The sequence below is a fragment of the Morone saxatilis genome, unplaced genomic scaffold, assembly GCF_004916995.1.
Source record: "Morone saxatilis isolate NCDOM2014 unplaced genomic scaffold, NCSU_SB_2.0 Contig0, whole genome shotgun sequence".
Lineage (NCBI taxonomy): Eukaryota > Metazoa > Chordata > Actinopteri > Moronidae > Morone > Morone saxatilis.
Window position 1 is genome coordinate 5,681,849 of NW_023339650.1, and position 17,504 is coordinate 5,699,352.

The 17,504-nt window shown below is 41.2% G+C and overlaps 1 protein-coding gene across 1 annotated transcript in view; it reads right to left on the reverse strand.

Moving 5' to 3' along the window:
- Window positions 1-17,504, reverse strand: part of ahrra (aryl-hydrocarbon receptor repressor a) — a gene marked incomplete in the record, with an annotated part of 62,644 nt that overhangs the window by 4,329 nt on the left and 40,811 nt on the right. The window contains 2 exon segments of the mRNA XM_035654710.1: window positions 3,947-4,036; window positions 9,062-9,180. Coding sequence (XP_035510603.1) covers window positions 3,947-4,036; window positions 9,062-9,180 — 209 coding nt within the window.

The window sequence follows — 17,504 nt, forward strand, 5'->3', positions numbered from 1 at the left end:
AAAAGAGATGAGATTTCCTGTTGTTTTTGGTCTGAACGCATGGTGCTCTAGTGGTGATCATCTATGTTAGTGGCAGTGAATGTCATTTATAGAACCTTTAAATAAGATACTTTATTAACATATGTATGTAGTCAGAGACATTTCTAGTTTTCTAGTTTCCTTGTGTGTCTACTGAAAGTCTTCAGAAACATGAGACTGCGTGTTCACAGCAGCGTCTGCAGGCTGACTTTGGACCACTGTGTTTTGGTGCCATCAGTGCAGCTGGTAGTTGTAGTTTGGAGGGAAGATTCCAGTCTTTGCTCCTCAGATATACTCAGTCTGCCTCGGGATTCCCAGGGAGCGTGCTAACTTCCCCAATCACACACACAAGGACCATACTGTACACACACAGTCAATGAAAGTCACAGAAACATACGTGCACACTAGATATTCAGTATGCCTGCACACACACACACACAAACAAAAGAAGAATTTACCACAAGTACGTAGATCTAGGCAACTGTAGGGCCATGAGGCAGTAGTATATTGTACCAAAACATCGCGTGACCAGCTCAACGAAACCAGCAGTCAAAGCTAGCTTACCCTCCCATCTCTCTCTCATCTCATCAATCACACACACAACACACACACACACACACACAGTGAGTTGGGTTCCAGCTCACTCTCGTCATGCCTCTCTCTCTTTTCCAGCAATAGCTTTGCTTTCTGTCATTCCATGACAGATTCCTCACTAAAATGTTCAACCTTCTCCTCTTCCCTCTCTCCCTCCTCCCCGCACTCTCTCCATAATTTCCACACTGGTGGCACGCGAAGGTTTTTGATCGCCTGCCTCTGAAAACACAATCTGTTCCCACCGTCTTCGGCGGGCGCTTCGTCCTGTGGTTTGGTTCCCTACCGGCAGTCAGGCAGACAGACGGATCGAGTGACTATTGTTTATGTTTCTCGTAAAAAACACACAGAGGAAAAGAAGAAGGGAAAAAAAATGGAGAATAAGTGATATTTTCGCTGACCTTCAAAGGCTAACTGCCCCAGTAACAAATGGGATCAAAGGCCAGTGGAGGTTTTCTGCTCTTCTCCAGGGCTTTCTTGTGGTGTTACTTAGTGAAGCGTTCTCTTTTCTTTTTTTCCTGTGGTATATTAAGGATAAGTGTCCTTCTGACTACAATTGTGGGCTCAGAATTATGTGACATGTTGTCAAGGCCTTAGAGGCAAATATGTGACTTAAAAACAACCAATAGCTCCTTTGCGAGAATTGAACATGTGGGAAAGGCTATGAGAATGTTTTGATCACAGCCTCTGAAATATAACGTGATGATCTGTGAGTACTTAGAAAGAAATATTATATTTCTTTCTAAGTACTGCAAGGACAGACTGTCGTCAACAACACTTTAAATTTTGGGTTTCTCATATAGAACTTATATAGAACCACTGATTCTCAGTATTGGCAAAAGTAACTATGTTTTAAATTTGAAGTGGAATTTGTGTATATACAGTGATTTGTTTTGCCTTTGGTGATCATAAATCAACTTATCACGTTATATGCTTTGGCTGCTTTGCATGCTGGGAGGCTTTGGCTCCCAAGCTGGCTGTGGTTGTATTGGCATGATTTAGTGAATTTAAATTGTGTCAAGTGCATTTCCTTGCTTTCCATTCAACACTGAATCAAACAGCTAAATCGAAAAGTGAAAAAAAAAACAAAAAAAAAAACATTTTTTATGTTCACTTGTTCTTCATTTGAATGCAAACATAACTGTATGTGATCTTCTCTAGCTACGCTGTCTAGGGACAGCAATGTAGGTCTGTCGGATTTTGGTTTTTGACCAAATACCTGCAAAACTAACGACATTACCATCAGCCTCTGCTGTACTTTGTGTTTAGTGCTAACTGGCAAATGTTAGCATCCTAACACACTAAACTAAAATGATGAACACAGTAAACATTATATCTGTTTTACACCACCATGTTAGCTTTGTCATTGTGAGTATGTTAGTATGCTGATGTGGGAGCGTAAATATGTGTTCACTGGTTCCTATGTTCCCTAACTTAATATCACATTAAGCAGACCTTTCAAATGGTTTTATGTTCTAAATAATGTTTTTCCCTAGCTCCAATGTATTTCCCTGGGTGAAAATGTTGAAATCGCCCACCTACAGCTTTTAACCAACGCCCTCAAATTTGCAGGCAAGACAGTTTTGTTGACTTTAGACATTGATATATCCACAGTGGCTGAACAGATTTTTTCCATTTAAACTGCATTTGGAACGTCCATCTCCCATCGTTCTTTGAAATTTGAGCTGCGAAGATAGCCATTACCAATCTCTCTTGATGACATTTACAAGTATACTTTTAAGTATATTATTGAAAAGTATTCCATGTTTACATCCGACATTACATCAGACAGCATGAAATGAAATGTTTCAACATTTTGCAACATTTTCTGTGTTCGATTAAATGCACACTAAAAACTGTCTCTTTTGTCTGTCTCTACTGGCTCTCATGCCACCCTGCACACACACATAGACACTGTGGCAGGATTCTGCAGACCACTTTGGTTTTCATGTCGATTTCATGGCCCTGGGTTACTGCCCCTGTCTGCTTGTAAGCCAAGTGGGAGCGCTGTACCAGAAGAATTTTACCCAAAAGTGTCTGTGTGTGTGTGTGTGCGTGCATAAGCAGACATGAGGGCAAAGGAGGGATTTTAACAGTGAAAAGCACTTTATTCATGGTTTGAAGGAGGGGGGTGATTTCAGCATCGCAGGACAGGCGAGCCCGTGTTGACATCATCCATAATTAATGACTGGCTGGGTATAGCCGCTGGAGAGGAAGGAAGCTAAACCGTTGGTGACTTATCAGTGCCCGCACACACACAGACACACACACACACACACACCACAGAGTGTATCTCAGGGTGAAATGGAGGTCTTCACCTTCCTGTGGCCTCTTAGCTGTGACTTAGTGGGTTCGCTCTGCCCTCTATAGAGTTATCAGGCAGCAGCAAGGCAGACTGAAAGAGAGACTGGCTCATTAACTGTAAGATGAAAATGAAAGAAAGTGAAAAGGGGTGGATGGAAGAGGACAGAAATGATCGGCTGAGGGTGAAAAAGGGGAAAGGTGAACTTGGTGAATAATGGCAGACATCTCTTACACTTGTTGAGAGAGAACCTTGAGAGGGGCTGTGTGAGAGGCCGGATTTATTACATGTGAAAGGGGGATATCAAAAGTATAAAATTGTGCTTTCAAACATCTGTTTGATTACACATTTATTTTATAATTGATCCAACCTATTAAAGAAATAGAGAGCACGTATGAAGTGTATTTCCCAAAATGTTTCTTTAACATCATTCCTTTGAGGTGAGTGGCAATAGAACAGAGAAGGTACAGAGACACTAACAAAGGAAAAACAGGGGGAAGGAAAGAAACCTTAAACTGAATATTCATGAATATTCAATAATCATTTTATATTGGTTGTGTTTGCTGTCAGTTGCCTAAATTCCTGAAATAGTTTTATGGATTCAGGTTACCTTAGCCTCAGGCAGGAGGCCACTGGACGACTGACAGTTTGTCAAAAACATGATACGTTTTTTGGGGGTGGCTTTTATTGTTTTTAATGGATAGTGACGGCTGTAGAGTGAAAAGACAAGGGGATAAAGAGGGGGGATGACACGCAGCAAAGGGCCACAGGTCGGAGTCAAATCTGTGGCCACTGCAGCAAGGGCTTAACCTCAGTACATGGGTCACTCCCCCCAAAACGCGATGAGTTGGACTAAAAGCTGAGTAAAAAGGGATGGAATGACAACACACCTCCTTTTCCTCCTTTTAGGAGAAATGTTGCACATTGTGACACTACCTACTACTCTATCTGTAGTTCGTCATACAGCATCATTACTTCATTACACAGCATGTTACTTGCAGTATTGTACATCTTAAACTGAGATGCTCAACTCACCTGATGAAATCCCAGATAGTCCACAATGGTTGAGGAGGCATAAAAGACCATCCCATCACTGCTCACCACCAAGGCAAAGCCTGTTAGAGACTACACACACAGACAGACAGAAATAAATGGTGACTCAGGGCAGCTCATGCAGCAAATAAGTGCAAATACATAATTGACAAACACAAACAACTGCATTTAATCTGTGAATCTTTGCAATGCTAACTTTAGATGCCATGATTGCAACCAGCAGAGAGTCAAATGGTTTTATTTTTGCAACCCAACTGTGTACAGTCATTACTGTACAATTATTTTTTAAGCTTGAGACACAAAACGCTGCCAGAATTTGACTCTAGCCAGACTTTTTTCTAGCACAATGTTCAATTTATATCATTCTTTCCATAATTCTCAGAACACCAAATAACAGTAAAAATGGAACAAAAGATAGAATAATACAACACTGGAGCAGGAATGAAAGACAGATGGTTATGGAACTGAGTGGGCCAAATAAAACATGCTGATTTGTAATGCAAAAACATGCTTTTGAAAGCCTTTTTAGAATATTTTCTGGTGGAATTTAGACTCATGGTTTTTTTAAAGCAGTTAACTTGTGGATGACATACACGCCAATTTGCTCCCCTTTAAACTTATGTATTTCATAAGTCAGAAACTTTGATCATTTAGTCTGTTTGTAACATGCTTTGATTTGTGATATCAAACACACAGATTAAAAGCAGAGAAACTCCAGACACAAGCACAGCCTCGTTCCCACTTTCTTCTTTACACACACCCATGCACACAAGGGGAATAATGTTTGGCCAGCAGCACAGCTTACGGAGACAAGTGTTGATTAAAAATGAACATTTAAATAAATACATAACTGGCTTCAGTCACATGAGGAGGGATGGACAGATGGAGGTGGAAGCAAAAACACAGGAAGGAGACTTGGAAGAGGTCTTCCAGTGTGTGTGTGCATGTGTGTGTGCACGCACAGCTGCGATAGCGTGACAACTGCAAGGCTACTTGACTTGCGTGACTGCTTCTGCCAGAGTCTGTCACCTCTATTTTACTGCGAGACTATGCAGGTCTTCCCTGGTGTGTGTGTGTGTGTGTGTGTGTGTGTGGTATATATCCCTGTGGCCTCTAAATTCACACTCATACTCGCTGTTCCTCCATGTCTCCCTCTCTCACTTTCTCCCAACAGTGATCTGATTGCCTCAGCGAAGGGAGTAATGCTCTGCTCACTGCTCCATCCCAACCACATAATGCACTCTGATTCCTGTCTGTGATATGTAGAGCGATTTGTCCTAAAAGCCAGAGGTACGTGAGTCATTCTGTGACGAAGCAACTCTGAGACAGAAACATATCTCGACTATGACATGAGAATATGTACAAAACATGTATGATGGGTGAGGGAAGCATGGGATGGGAAGGTGAGTCAGGTTCTCGTCGGTGTAGATGCTGATGTTGTTTGACAAGGTCAACTGGCACATGTTCATGACATCCAGGGGGAGGGTGACCCCCCACATGCTCACACTCGAACACAAACACAGAGCTTTGTCCAGCAGGCACTCAAATATAAATGATGCTACCACTTTAATGAGAAATAACACATGCACAAATAGGTATGTGCTTTGCAAACAATCGCTTTCCCTTATTTTGAACCTGACTCAGCACTTACTAAGGAAGGTTTGGGCAAGAAACAGAACCTTTTGGACTGATCTGAAGCTTTTGAAATGAAGATAGGACAATGTGGGATCAATACAGCTTAGTACAATTTCTAATATACTTAATATATTGGTTACATGGGGTTGTACAAACATCTGGTAACAGCATGTTGGGGCCAAATCTAATATATTTATAAAAACAGTGTGACTGTGACAGTGTGAAAACTATGAAACTTTCTAAATCTGGAATCTGTACTGCATTGAAACCATGTGTCTAAGGAAAGATAAGGTGTTCAGGTGGTGTAGCTTTATTCAGAGTAAAAAGCTGTGATGTTGATTACCCTATTAAGACATCAAATTCATTCATATAAGAAATTGTAGGTTCAGTTACAGAGCTCGCCTTCAACAAGCATTTACCTTTAAACATGTAAGCATTTAGGAATGTTACGTGGTCTCATAAATGACTCAGTGATCTAGAGAGCCTATCCGAAAAATGGACATGAAAACGGTGTGAATATACTTGAATGTGATGTTGCCTTTAGGAGGTCTTATGTAGCCATAAAAAGGCCAACATTTACATGTTGGGTTCATTTTGGTTTATTTAGCCAGTTCACCTTTCTCCATTCCTCTTCCAAGACATAGAAATGCCACATTAAGTTTCTGCAACCCATTTTCTTTTTAAAGGACTTCAACATTTTTATTCTTCTGGAACAAACTAGGCCTTGGACTTGCAGGAAAAAACTGTATATTTTGTTGGTTGATTGCTGTAATTGGCTTTCCAAAATGGAATGTTTGGCAAATATATTACAGATGAATACAGTACATGAACAGTACAGTTATTTTTCACGTGTCCAAAACCATTATGGGAACACCCATCATTTATGTTGGAATAGGACAGACCTTTTACAATTTATTTCTCATATACAGAGCTGGAAAGAAAAAACAGCAAAATGCCTAAAGAACTATAATAATAATAATAATGATAATGTATTTTCTTTATTAAAAACAACCAAACTAAAGGCCAAACAAGAAACAAAGAAACAAATACTTTATAATATTGGCGGCACTGTGCGCATGCTGTTTTTGTATGTCTTCTCCATTCACATTTCCCTCAGTTCCTTGCATACTAAAGCCTTTAGGTAATGGAAACAGGCACCTGCTGCTGGCTCGCTCCACCACATATCTGCAACTACGACGCCCCCGGCTCCCATAACCGCCCCTGGGAGACTAAAAGCTTTGACTTACAAATCTTAAGAGGCGCTTTGCACGCAGAGCCCAAAATAAAATATTGGTTCACTGAATTTGGAAGCAAAGGAGGGAGGGGAAGAGGTGGGAGGTGGTGGTGGTGGTGGTGGTGGTGGTGGGGTAGACTTGTCTCATTGTTTCAACAGAGTTTCTTCGGTTTTGCCTCTGTCTAGCTGTCAGAGTGAGATGAAAGCGGTGATGATGAGGTCATGACAAACATGGAGACCTTCTGCCACCGGGAACACACCCACATCCTTCACACACATACTGAGGTTAGAATAATACGGGATTCTGATATATTGAATTATATTTGGGAAAATGTTGAAAATCAACCAGTGACTGGAACCACAGTCACACATAAGAAGCACATTACAGCACACAATCAGAAGTTTCTTTTAATTTTCTTTTTAGTTTTTAGCCATGCTAGCTAAAAGTTAGCTCCAGGGATGGTGATGTCGGTTTTTGGTTTCTGGGTGAACAAGTTAAACAACACTGATAACATCCTGCTTAATGTCATCCTGTTATCATCAGCCAAGTTGCATCCAAATAGTGCACATTTTCACAAGAATTCGAGGAAAGTGGCCAAAAATATTTGCGAATTAACTGGTTTGTTTCCATCCGCTATTGTTATGCAAATACAGGAGCTGGTTCATTGACATAAACAGTTCAACAGTAAAACGGTTGGTGCTGTTAAACCATTGCAGATGGCACAACAAGATGACGTTATTAAAAGGGTACCAGTCAAACCCACTTTTTTGTTTTCATGTATTAATTTGTGTCTCCTAATCCGTAATTTGATTCTTTGTCTTTTTTTTAATACAAAACTTTAACTCTAATCTAATTTCCGGCATTTCTGTGCAGGTTATCGATGCAAAAATTTAAACGTACATAAATACAGGTGGATGGATGGAATTGTACTTGTCAGGATGAGCATGTTGGTATGTGGACAATAGCATTTAGCGCAAAGCACTGCTGTGCCTGAGTACAACCTCACAGAGCTGTTAGCATGGCTGTGGACTTATTATTTATGTTCCATATTTTATATATAAAATATACTATATATAAAAAAAAGTTAAATATTGTAAATACAATAAAATATACAATATATTGTGTATTTATATGCATATACTGTATATTTGATGAGTATATACACACTCACATACACTTACACAATACACAATACACACACGCACAGACAGATATCTGTCTCTTTCCATCACCATAACAACTAATGCACAGTTTGCTATGAGGCCCCGGTGCAGGTTGAGTCACGCAACGGGAGGCAGCACATCACTACAGTCAATCTATCCTTTTGTTTACCACCCCATTGAGACAACCTAACACATTAACAGAAGCATCAGTGGATCATCTCAGCTCTGTGTGTGTGCGTGTGTGTGTGTGTGTGTGTGTGTGTTTATGAGCACGTAGTTGTTGGGCGATGATCAGTGTCATAATTTGTTGTTTGACAGACAGCCATTAGGATATTGATTGTGTAGCAATGATCTGATGCTCTCACAGTTCCCATGTAGTGCCGCTGTACTCTGTGTCTGTCTGCTCTAAAGCCTTCAACAGAAACATTTCAGAAGTTTTTCTAGGAATTTAACAACATATCTCCGCATTACTTGTCATGCCCTAAAGATGTGCACTTATAATTAATATGTGGTTAAAATCTGATTAAAGGTCTTAGGTCAACTGACAAAACACAAATCTCCTGTTTGCTCTGATTACTGCTGACAGGCTTGGTGTGCTCTTCTCACTCTCTTCTGCTCACTTTCACACACGACCACATGCATTCAGACAGAGGTGCACTCATACAGACAAACCGGCTGCTCGAGCCGCCAGCGTGTGCGAGTCCCCACCTCCTTCATCAGCTCCGACACTCCCGTCTCACCCTAATGTCACGCAACACCACAGCTCTGCAAAGGAGGTCGGGGCAAAGGGCGGAGGGCACACACGCATACACACACAAAAACCCTCCCTGCCCCCCCTTCCCAATTCACACCCAGTCACTCAGACAAAAATGGTCCCCTGAGTGGCGTGTATGCAAACTGGTGAGGATTTCATCGACGGTGACGTGGAGGAGGAAAGCACAGCCAAAAAGGCAACGATATGAAAATAAAAAGGGATTATTAAAACAGCTTAAGGACAGCGTTTGCATACGCACAGAAATATTCCACGAGATACACATACACACAGCGGCCATGTGGTTTCTTACCTCCAGGAGGAGGCTGCTTTCATTGACACCGGTGCCCACTGGAAGGCTCTCTTTCCTGGGTTCAGAGTTAGAGGATGCTGTGCTATTGATGTGCTTCCTGGAGGTCTTATCTGGGTTTGCTGTAAGACATAAAAAGAAAAAGGGTAAATAAACTAATAGCAACTTGAGGGTTCAAGAATGTAAAAAATGGTAACAAAAAATTCAAGCACACATTACACAGGTCACATTCTTGACTTTAATATATTGTTTTGCTGCACATTCAGAACACAGAGCCCTGTCAACACAGGAAACACTGAGAATGATAACAACAATGATTCCAGCGCTCAACAATTCTCCCACAACCTCTTTGATATGGCAGTGAGAAAGTTGGACAGACACTCAGACATATGGCGGACACATTAACTGTATCAGTCTCCTTTGGCACTGCGCTAACGCCAGGTATTAGCCAGAGCGGTGGGCCGGTCCAAAAAGACAAAACATTGGAGGATTTCATGACTTTACGGGATTCGTCTCACACGATATGGCCACATGCACATTCAAAGCTCGCTTGTACACACAGAGTGAGGTAGAGGACAGCATTTAGTGCACTTTGGGAGTTTTACGTTTATCGAAGAGAGAAAATTATTTCATTTCTGTTGAAAATCGTCACTGAATTTGAAATTAATCTTTGAAAACTGAATAGGAACTTGTTAAAATTGAGGTATTTGGACTGGGGGTCTGTTCTTCATTCATAAAATTCTGCAAACACATACTTGCTAAAGTGTCTGTAATCTTTGTGCCATCTGATATTAATAGAGTAGAAATACCAACCAAAGTTATAACAATATCACAAGTAAGTACTCCATCAACCACTATACTATGCTCTTTCTGCCTTAATGGAAGGCCTACTACCTACTACCATGCCAGAGTGTGTATACATGCAATTAGCCTATATGAGTGTGGCGTGCAAAACTGTCACATGTGCATTGGTGACGTGTGTGTTGCGTGTTGGAGGCATGTTTGCGTGTTTCTCTTATGGGTGTGCTGTCAGGGGGCATGTGGCTCACTCCAAGAGATCAGCCCTACGCTCCGTCACTCATTGTAGCAGGCAAAGATTAGTCACGCAACACACACAGACACACACCATAGCCTCATTATTATATCTAAGTATGTATGTATGTATCTTTCCATGCTTCGTATAGTCCCCACCCCCATCAAATAACCCCATTACGGCTTCCTTTCCTCCCCCTTTAACCTTCTGCAATCTCCTGTCCACCCTGCCCCCCCACACTCCTACCCCATCAACCCTCCTCCTCCTCCTCATCTCTCCACCCTTTCTTTGTTCAACTCGGGGCATCGCAGGCGATCGACAACCGATTTCGTGATGCTGGAAGAGTTTCCCTTCTCTTAATTCCACTCTGAAACACGCAAAGCCAATGCGCCTGTTTTCCTTTTTTTTTTCATCCATACATTTTAGTCTGGATTAATTTGCTTCTTGTTTTAATCATTTATTTCCCCAGTTGCAGGTTTACTCAAGCTATGAGTGAAAATAAAGGCCGTAATGTGCGCCTCTGCTGCTGAAATACGGTTAAGAACGCTGATGACTGCACTGACAGGCAGCTTCGTAAACTCATAAATGCCAGTAATAATTTTATGTATTTTGTCATCACCTCCGCTAGGTGCTAACACACACAAACAAATAGACTCAGACAGCCACACACACACACACACACACACACCATTCTCTTCAATCACCGCAAAATCATCCAACCAGTGGAAAGTAGTGCAGAGGGAAATGAATCTAATAAGCCTCTTTATTTTCCTCCTTCAACGCCTCATGTATTTTTGTTTTCTCTCTTACGGCAGCTTTTGGAGAGGATGCAGCGTCAGGAAAGACAAACATATGGGATGATTAATTATCGGCACCAGCACTTCCTCTGCCAACAATACGAGCTTTATTCATCATCGCTCGTGTCTTCGGGTTTGCTTTTCTTTGCCTCTATTTTCTCCCTTTCTGGTCTTAAAAGGAAAACAGAGTAGGTAATGATGAGGCGTTTATGTGCTCTGTGTGAGGACGGGGTGTTAAGTAAAAAGTGACAAGTAGAGGGATGTAGATGCTGCCAAAGGGTGAGGCTGAAAGTGTCTAGCTCCTTTAGTCGACCAGGTCTGTCTTTCCACTTCCACTTAGTACGCAAAATATTAGGACCACCCGCCAAATATTAAGCTACAGTGTGCCTCAATTTGCACAATTTAAGTCACAATTCGCTGAAGAAAACCTTTGATGAGCAACTATGGAGCCTTTAATGACAGCAGATTGAATTTGTTGAAATTAAAAGATAATCTGATATTACGAAAAGGGAATATGAAGGAAATAGATTGTGAGGACGTGAGGAAAGATCTGTGAAATGTGATATGAATGCTGCGTGCCAAAATAATTACTTCTGGTGCTCCTGTTAAGGTGAAAAAAGCTGCTGAATTTGTTCGACATCCACAAAATTTTCACTGCTGCTTGTTGTCAGAGACTAAGAATGAGCACATGAGAAAAAAAGAGTGTGTGAGTGTACATATGTCTGAGCTTAGGCCACAGTCCCTATCAATCAGGTATTAATTTCTGCAACCTCTAGGGGGTGATTTGAGTTTGGCTGTGTAGCATTCGGGTGTGTGCAGCACAGTCTGGGTGTGTTTGTCTGTTTTCAGCCCCCTCTGCTCCAAAGCCACTTCCTCCCACTCTACCAAGAGCAGCTGAAAAAGAGAAATATGAAGAGAAAACAGTGAAGAGAAGGGGGAGAGAAGTCTCTGTGGGCCAATGGTGTCACTGACATGCTCTCATTCTGGGGATAATGGAGATAAAACACAAAGAAATGTCTCGCAAAATGATGAAAAGTGCAGAAATGAATATTTCAATACAGTCCTGTACATTAGAGCATTAGATTCAATGGTGGCATGGCATGACATTATGTTGAAGAGTGCTGTAGAAGAGCGTTGCATGACTCAAAGCATTATATGAATCGTGAGTACAAGGGTAGCATGCATTTTGAACTGGAGGTCTGTTCTTTAGCTCATGTTCCAGAGCAATATGCAGCGAGGAGCAGGTAAGTGTTCGTACATGGCTTCTCATAGACACACACAAGCTGCTGCAGGGTTTTAACCTGGGAAATACCAGCCTGCATGCATGCTACTCCAAATCGAGTCAAACAAGTGGTTATTGTTGCTTTTTTTAAAGTGTCTCAGTACATTCATAACTTTATATTGCCAGTTTAAAGGAATTTGTAGTGGAAATTAAATTAAATTCTATTTGAAAATGTGTACATTTAATAAGTGAGTTAGTAATTAAATGGTAATTAAGTACTTTTACTTAAGTACTGTACTCAACATTTATTTGACAGCAATAGTTATTTTACAGATTAATTAGATTTTACATACAAAACACATGATGCACTAATGAACTATTGAATCTAACAGTACATAAAGTAGTTAAAATTAGGACAACCACGAACAGTGAAATGTGACTCACACACAAATGCATTAGTAATCCAATACTATAATATGTGAGTGTTTAATAACACTTACTGGGGCCATTTTCCTGCTATGAGTACTTTAATTTTTAATCCTGTAAGTACATTTTGCTGATAATGTTTCCATTTTAGTTAAGTGACAATTTTAAAGCAGGAAATGTATTTCTATATTACAGTATTGCACTTTAACATAAGCAAGAGATTTGAATACTTCCTCCACCATTGGTAAGAAAGTCAAGTCAAACTTAAATTGTCTCTGTCAGAAGTCTGATGGTTTTCAAATGTCTTACAATTGAAAAACATCCCCCAAACACATCCATGTGATCAGGCTGTCTGTCGCCCTGATTCCAGCAGCACGGGTGCCATCTTTTGGCAGCTGATCATCTGGCTTGTAAAGAAGAGCTCCGGACCTGAACATGCAAAGGCTGTGCAGCACAGCAGTCCCTCCCCTCCCACAAGGCTTGCGTGAGTAGAGAAAACTGTGTGTGTGTGCATATGTGTGTGTTGAGGTTGGGTTGGCTTACAGCCACTTCCTTTGCCTATTCCCGCCCCCTTCCCTCAGTGCTCTTCTTCTCTGTCTCTCTCTCTCTGTCTCTCTCTCTCTCTCTCTCTCCACAGGCACAGGAAATCCACAGCAGAGAGAGCAACACCAACAGAGAGAGAGAGAGGGAAAGAGAGAGAGAAGCTGGCTGATCAAGGGCTGGTTGTCACGCGAGCGAGCCGTCTGTCAATCTCCCCCCCCCTTCCTCCTGACAGGGTGCTGGCAGTCTGCCAAGGCCTTGCGTGCAAGCCGGCGAGCCACATTAGCCCATAAAGAATTTCATAATAGCAACAGCTGTTAAATATTGATGACTGCTGGCAAGTGCTCAATGGTGCTCCGCAAAAAGGTTAAGCCTGCACTGTAATGGAAGCTAATACTTCATTATGCCACAGATCAAATGTCCGGATCTCGCCCCGTCCAAATCCAGCCCTTACAGTTTCAACTTTTTTCTTGTTTTTGTAATGTGGCAAAGGAAAAAAAAGATTCACTGAAAGAAGGTTTTGGCATTTTCATAACTTTTTGAAGACAAACAGGAGCTTTTTCCACAAGTTTAATTCTGCCCCAGTTGATGGACATATACAGTTTGCATTAAACTACAATGATTTGAACAATCATCCTTCATACCACTATTAACACTGGATTGAGGTCTATAATCTTTCAGATATTGCTTTGGATGAGAATGTTTTGAGTCCACTGTGATATATAAGATTACATTTGAAGGGATAGACTGCCAGGATTTAGAGCAATTCCCTTTGTCTGCTAACAAAACAGCATCTACAAAAAGTACTTTTCTTGGAGGGAGGGCAGGAATCACACATATTCATCTTTCAGAGGAGATTATAACGACAGTGAGTGATTTTTTTGTGGGGAGTGTGCATGCGGAGCAGCTGGGGGAAGTCTATCTCTGAAAAAAAAAAAAAAATCAATTCCTGAATAGAACGTAAACAAAGGCCTTGGTTATGCGCCTAGATACTGAAGTGAAGGGGAAGTGATATTATGACAAAGCAAATGGGATCACACAGATTGGAGGTCGGGATGTAAACTCAATTGTTTCCACTTCTCTGTTTTGGTTGGCAAGCAGACACACCAGTCACCATGTTGTACAGAAGTAATACATCTCGACACATGAGCCCTTAGGCAAAACAGACTTGTATGGCAACTACTCTACAATGTGTGTACTGCTACTGTATGTGGCTTGACTACACGGTGCATCATAAAACTGGCGCCATGCACACTCCACACACACACACACACACACACAAACGTACTAGGAGGACTATTATAGCAATCATAATATGAAAGTCATCTAACTGCTTCTATAAATAGAGAACATGACTGATTGTGGCGCACATGTTTTATGTGAGCACGATGTTTGTCTGCTGAGAAAATTGGTTTTCTGATGAACTCATTGAAAGAGCGACACACATGCAGAGCCAGCTAAAAAGCTGTCTAAACACTCCTAAATTTGGCTTGTCAAGCCTTGGGAAAATTAACCACAACATAAGGCCAACGTGGTGCAATATTTATACAGACAATTAGAAAAACTAACAGGATGCAAATGGATGGAGGCCCAAGGAGAATGTACTTCAGCGTGAAATGATGTGCTCTCTGCTAACACACACACACACACACACACAGGCTGCATTCAGGCATGTGTTGCGTGAGATGAGCCAGTTATGCAAGGAAAGCTTTTAATTTGACTCTACCCAAATGAATGCAACAGTGTATTTTCTAATTGAAGACAACAAGACGCTCCAGTTTTCCTGCCGTTGCCGGGGATCTGATATGTTCCACAAGCCAAACGTCGACCCTGGAGCTTGGCGGGGGTGAACTCAGGATACAAACTCCCTCATGAGTCACACATATCGCAGCAATAACCCTGCCTGGAGGCTGCATGGCAACGCATGTGTAGACACTCTGAAGCTCCCATGTACAGAAACAAACACACATAGTGGAAGTATATTTTGTAGGAGTTGACCGGAAACTCCATTGTTTCTCTCCACTCTCTTTGGCTTGTCTCTTAAGCTTCTATATTTATCTCAAACTTCCTTTGATAGACTTATTGAAAAAGTGATTTAATTCATTTCCTTTTGGGAGACCTTTGTGTTCAGACATACTTTGACATTAGTGTGGAAGGACTATAGACACGCTGTAAACCGTAATAGTAAGAACTGATAAATTTGTAATGCAAAATAAAAATAAGGGAATGTAGGTGCCGGAGTGGATCTGAGATACACTGCATCACTGTAAAACAAACACATCAGCTCCTGCATGCATGGATGTGTTGCGTGGTTACTCTATAAATAGCATTTCCTTGGATTCCTGTTTTGATGAGGATGGCTGTGGCTTGTTGCTCTGTCAAGGAGCTGGCGGTTAATAAAAGTTGCATTCAGGAACCCCACCTGGCCACAATAAAGCACAAGCCTTCTATTTCTGTACTCACACAATCTCCATTTTCACAAGACGTCTGAGATTCAAGAGCTCGAAATGAACATACAGCGAGTCCTCTTAAACCGTAAAGTTTATGTGCTATAAAGCCCATCTCACTGATTTTGAGTTTATTGAAAGATAAATTTGAAATGAAAACCTCTCGTGCTTTATAAACAAACAAGAAACGTGGAACCAGATGTGCCATGAGAGGTGGATTTAATGTTTTGAATTAAATATGATTGGAATTGCAGAGGGAAAAAAAGAGATGGATGAAGAAGGAGAGTGAAAGACTGACAAGGGATAAATTATTTCTTGGGCTCTCATAAGTTGAGTTATTTAGGTCCAGGCCTCGGTCCAAAAAATCTAAAGTAAATCTGCTTCATCCAAATCTAGACTCGAACAAATGCACCACAGAGCACAGGACTGTTGGCTCACAATGTATAGAATAAACAACCATAAAGGGTTTATTATATAGCTCTCATTTCACCAGGTCCTGGACTATTTACCGCTGCGACTGAGATTTTCATTATAAAACACACCAGTGCCTTTGACTCTTCTGCTTATTCATCCTGAAAATGATACTTATAAATCAGACAACTCAGGAAATAATTATTAGTTTTCTACCCCTGTATTTTTGTCTCACTGCATTCCTGCATGAAAGGGGAGGAGGGCAAAAGAAAGACAGAGACGAAAGCGACGAGGTCACAGTCTGCAGTACCACATGCACCTCTACTGTAGCAAAAAGCTGGCTCCTTGTGTTGCGTGCCAACTGGTGTCACTCACATTATTCAAAATAACAGAGAGAAAAGAAGTACAACAGGCTGTAGATTATCCCTCTTGTATTCTCCTCCCTGTTGGCCAGTCAAAAGCAATCATCGCCTGTTTTGTGGTCACTGCAAACTGAACATTCAACAGGTTTTCTGGAAAAGAACCACACCTTTAATGAAAAGTTGATTTCATCAGTGATCCTGTTAGCCCTTTTTTATCCATACAGACTCTAGATAACAACAGGGTAATCTGTTAAAAAGATTATGGAGCCGTTTCGGCCCATTGATGCAAATAATAATAGGCAGATGGTCCCTCAGGCTGAATCCATATGGGAGGGAAACTACACTAATGCTGCTGTAGCACGCAATGCTAAACAAATGCTAACCACTGAGACGGGGGTGGAAAGACCACTTTACGACTTCAACAAGTTGTGTTCATTTGCTGAGCTTTTTGCTCAACAAGGAATCATTTCAGAGGAGGATAGCGAGTACAAAGTGGCCACCATAATGTACTAATGAGTGAAGTTGTACTGACTTCAATGGAAGAGCATGCAGTGCTAACCATAAAACAAGGGTGGACAACACTGCACACACACATACAAACACACAGTAAGGCCCACCAATGTGTAATTAAATGGGTGTGAGGTGGTTAATGTGTCCCAGGTTGAGGGGGATCAAGTGATAGGCATGATGCTGATCATGCTTTATGCATGAAAGCTATTAACTTGTCAGTCAGTAGATACTATCAGAAGTGTTATGTATCCACTGTGCTTCTGTGTGTGTGTGTGTGTGTGTGTGTGTGTGTGTGTGTGTGTGTGTGTTGTGAGCCAGGCAATCTGTGAAGCAAGTATCTCTAGAGAATAGCATGATAAGTATTTAAGGTCTCTGTCACCTTTCCATCTCACATGCAGCTACTATTTACTGTTGTCACCCCCACGACAGCCATTCATAGTATTAAAAGTGTATTTTTCATTACAAAAACTTCATACAATCTTATTTTATATTTAAAAACAATTAAGTGCATCACTTAATTCATGCTATGTTTTCCTTTATGTAGTCAATGAAAACAGGATTTCAGTACTGGGCATGAGACTTCTTAGCATCACCTGTCAGCATCACTTTAGCATGAGCTGACTCGTCTCCTGCGTTTCTCACCAACAATATCACACAACAATTTGGCCTCTGACAGAGTTAATTCATTAAGCAACACG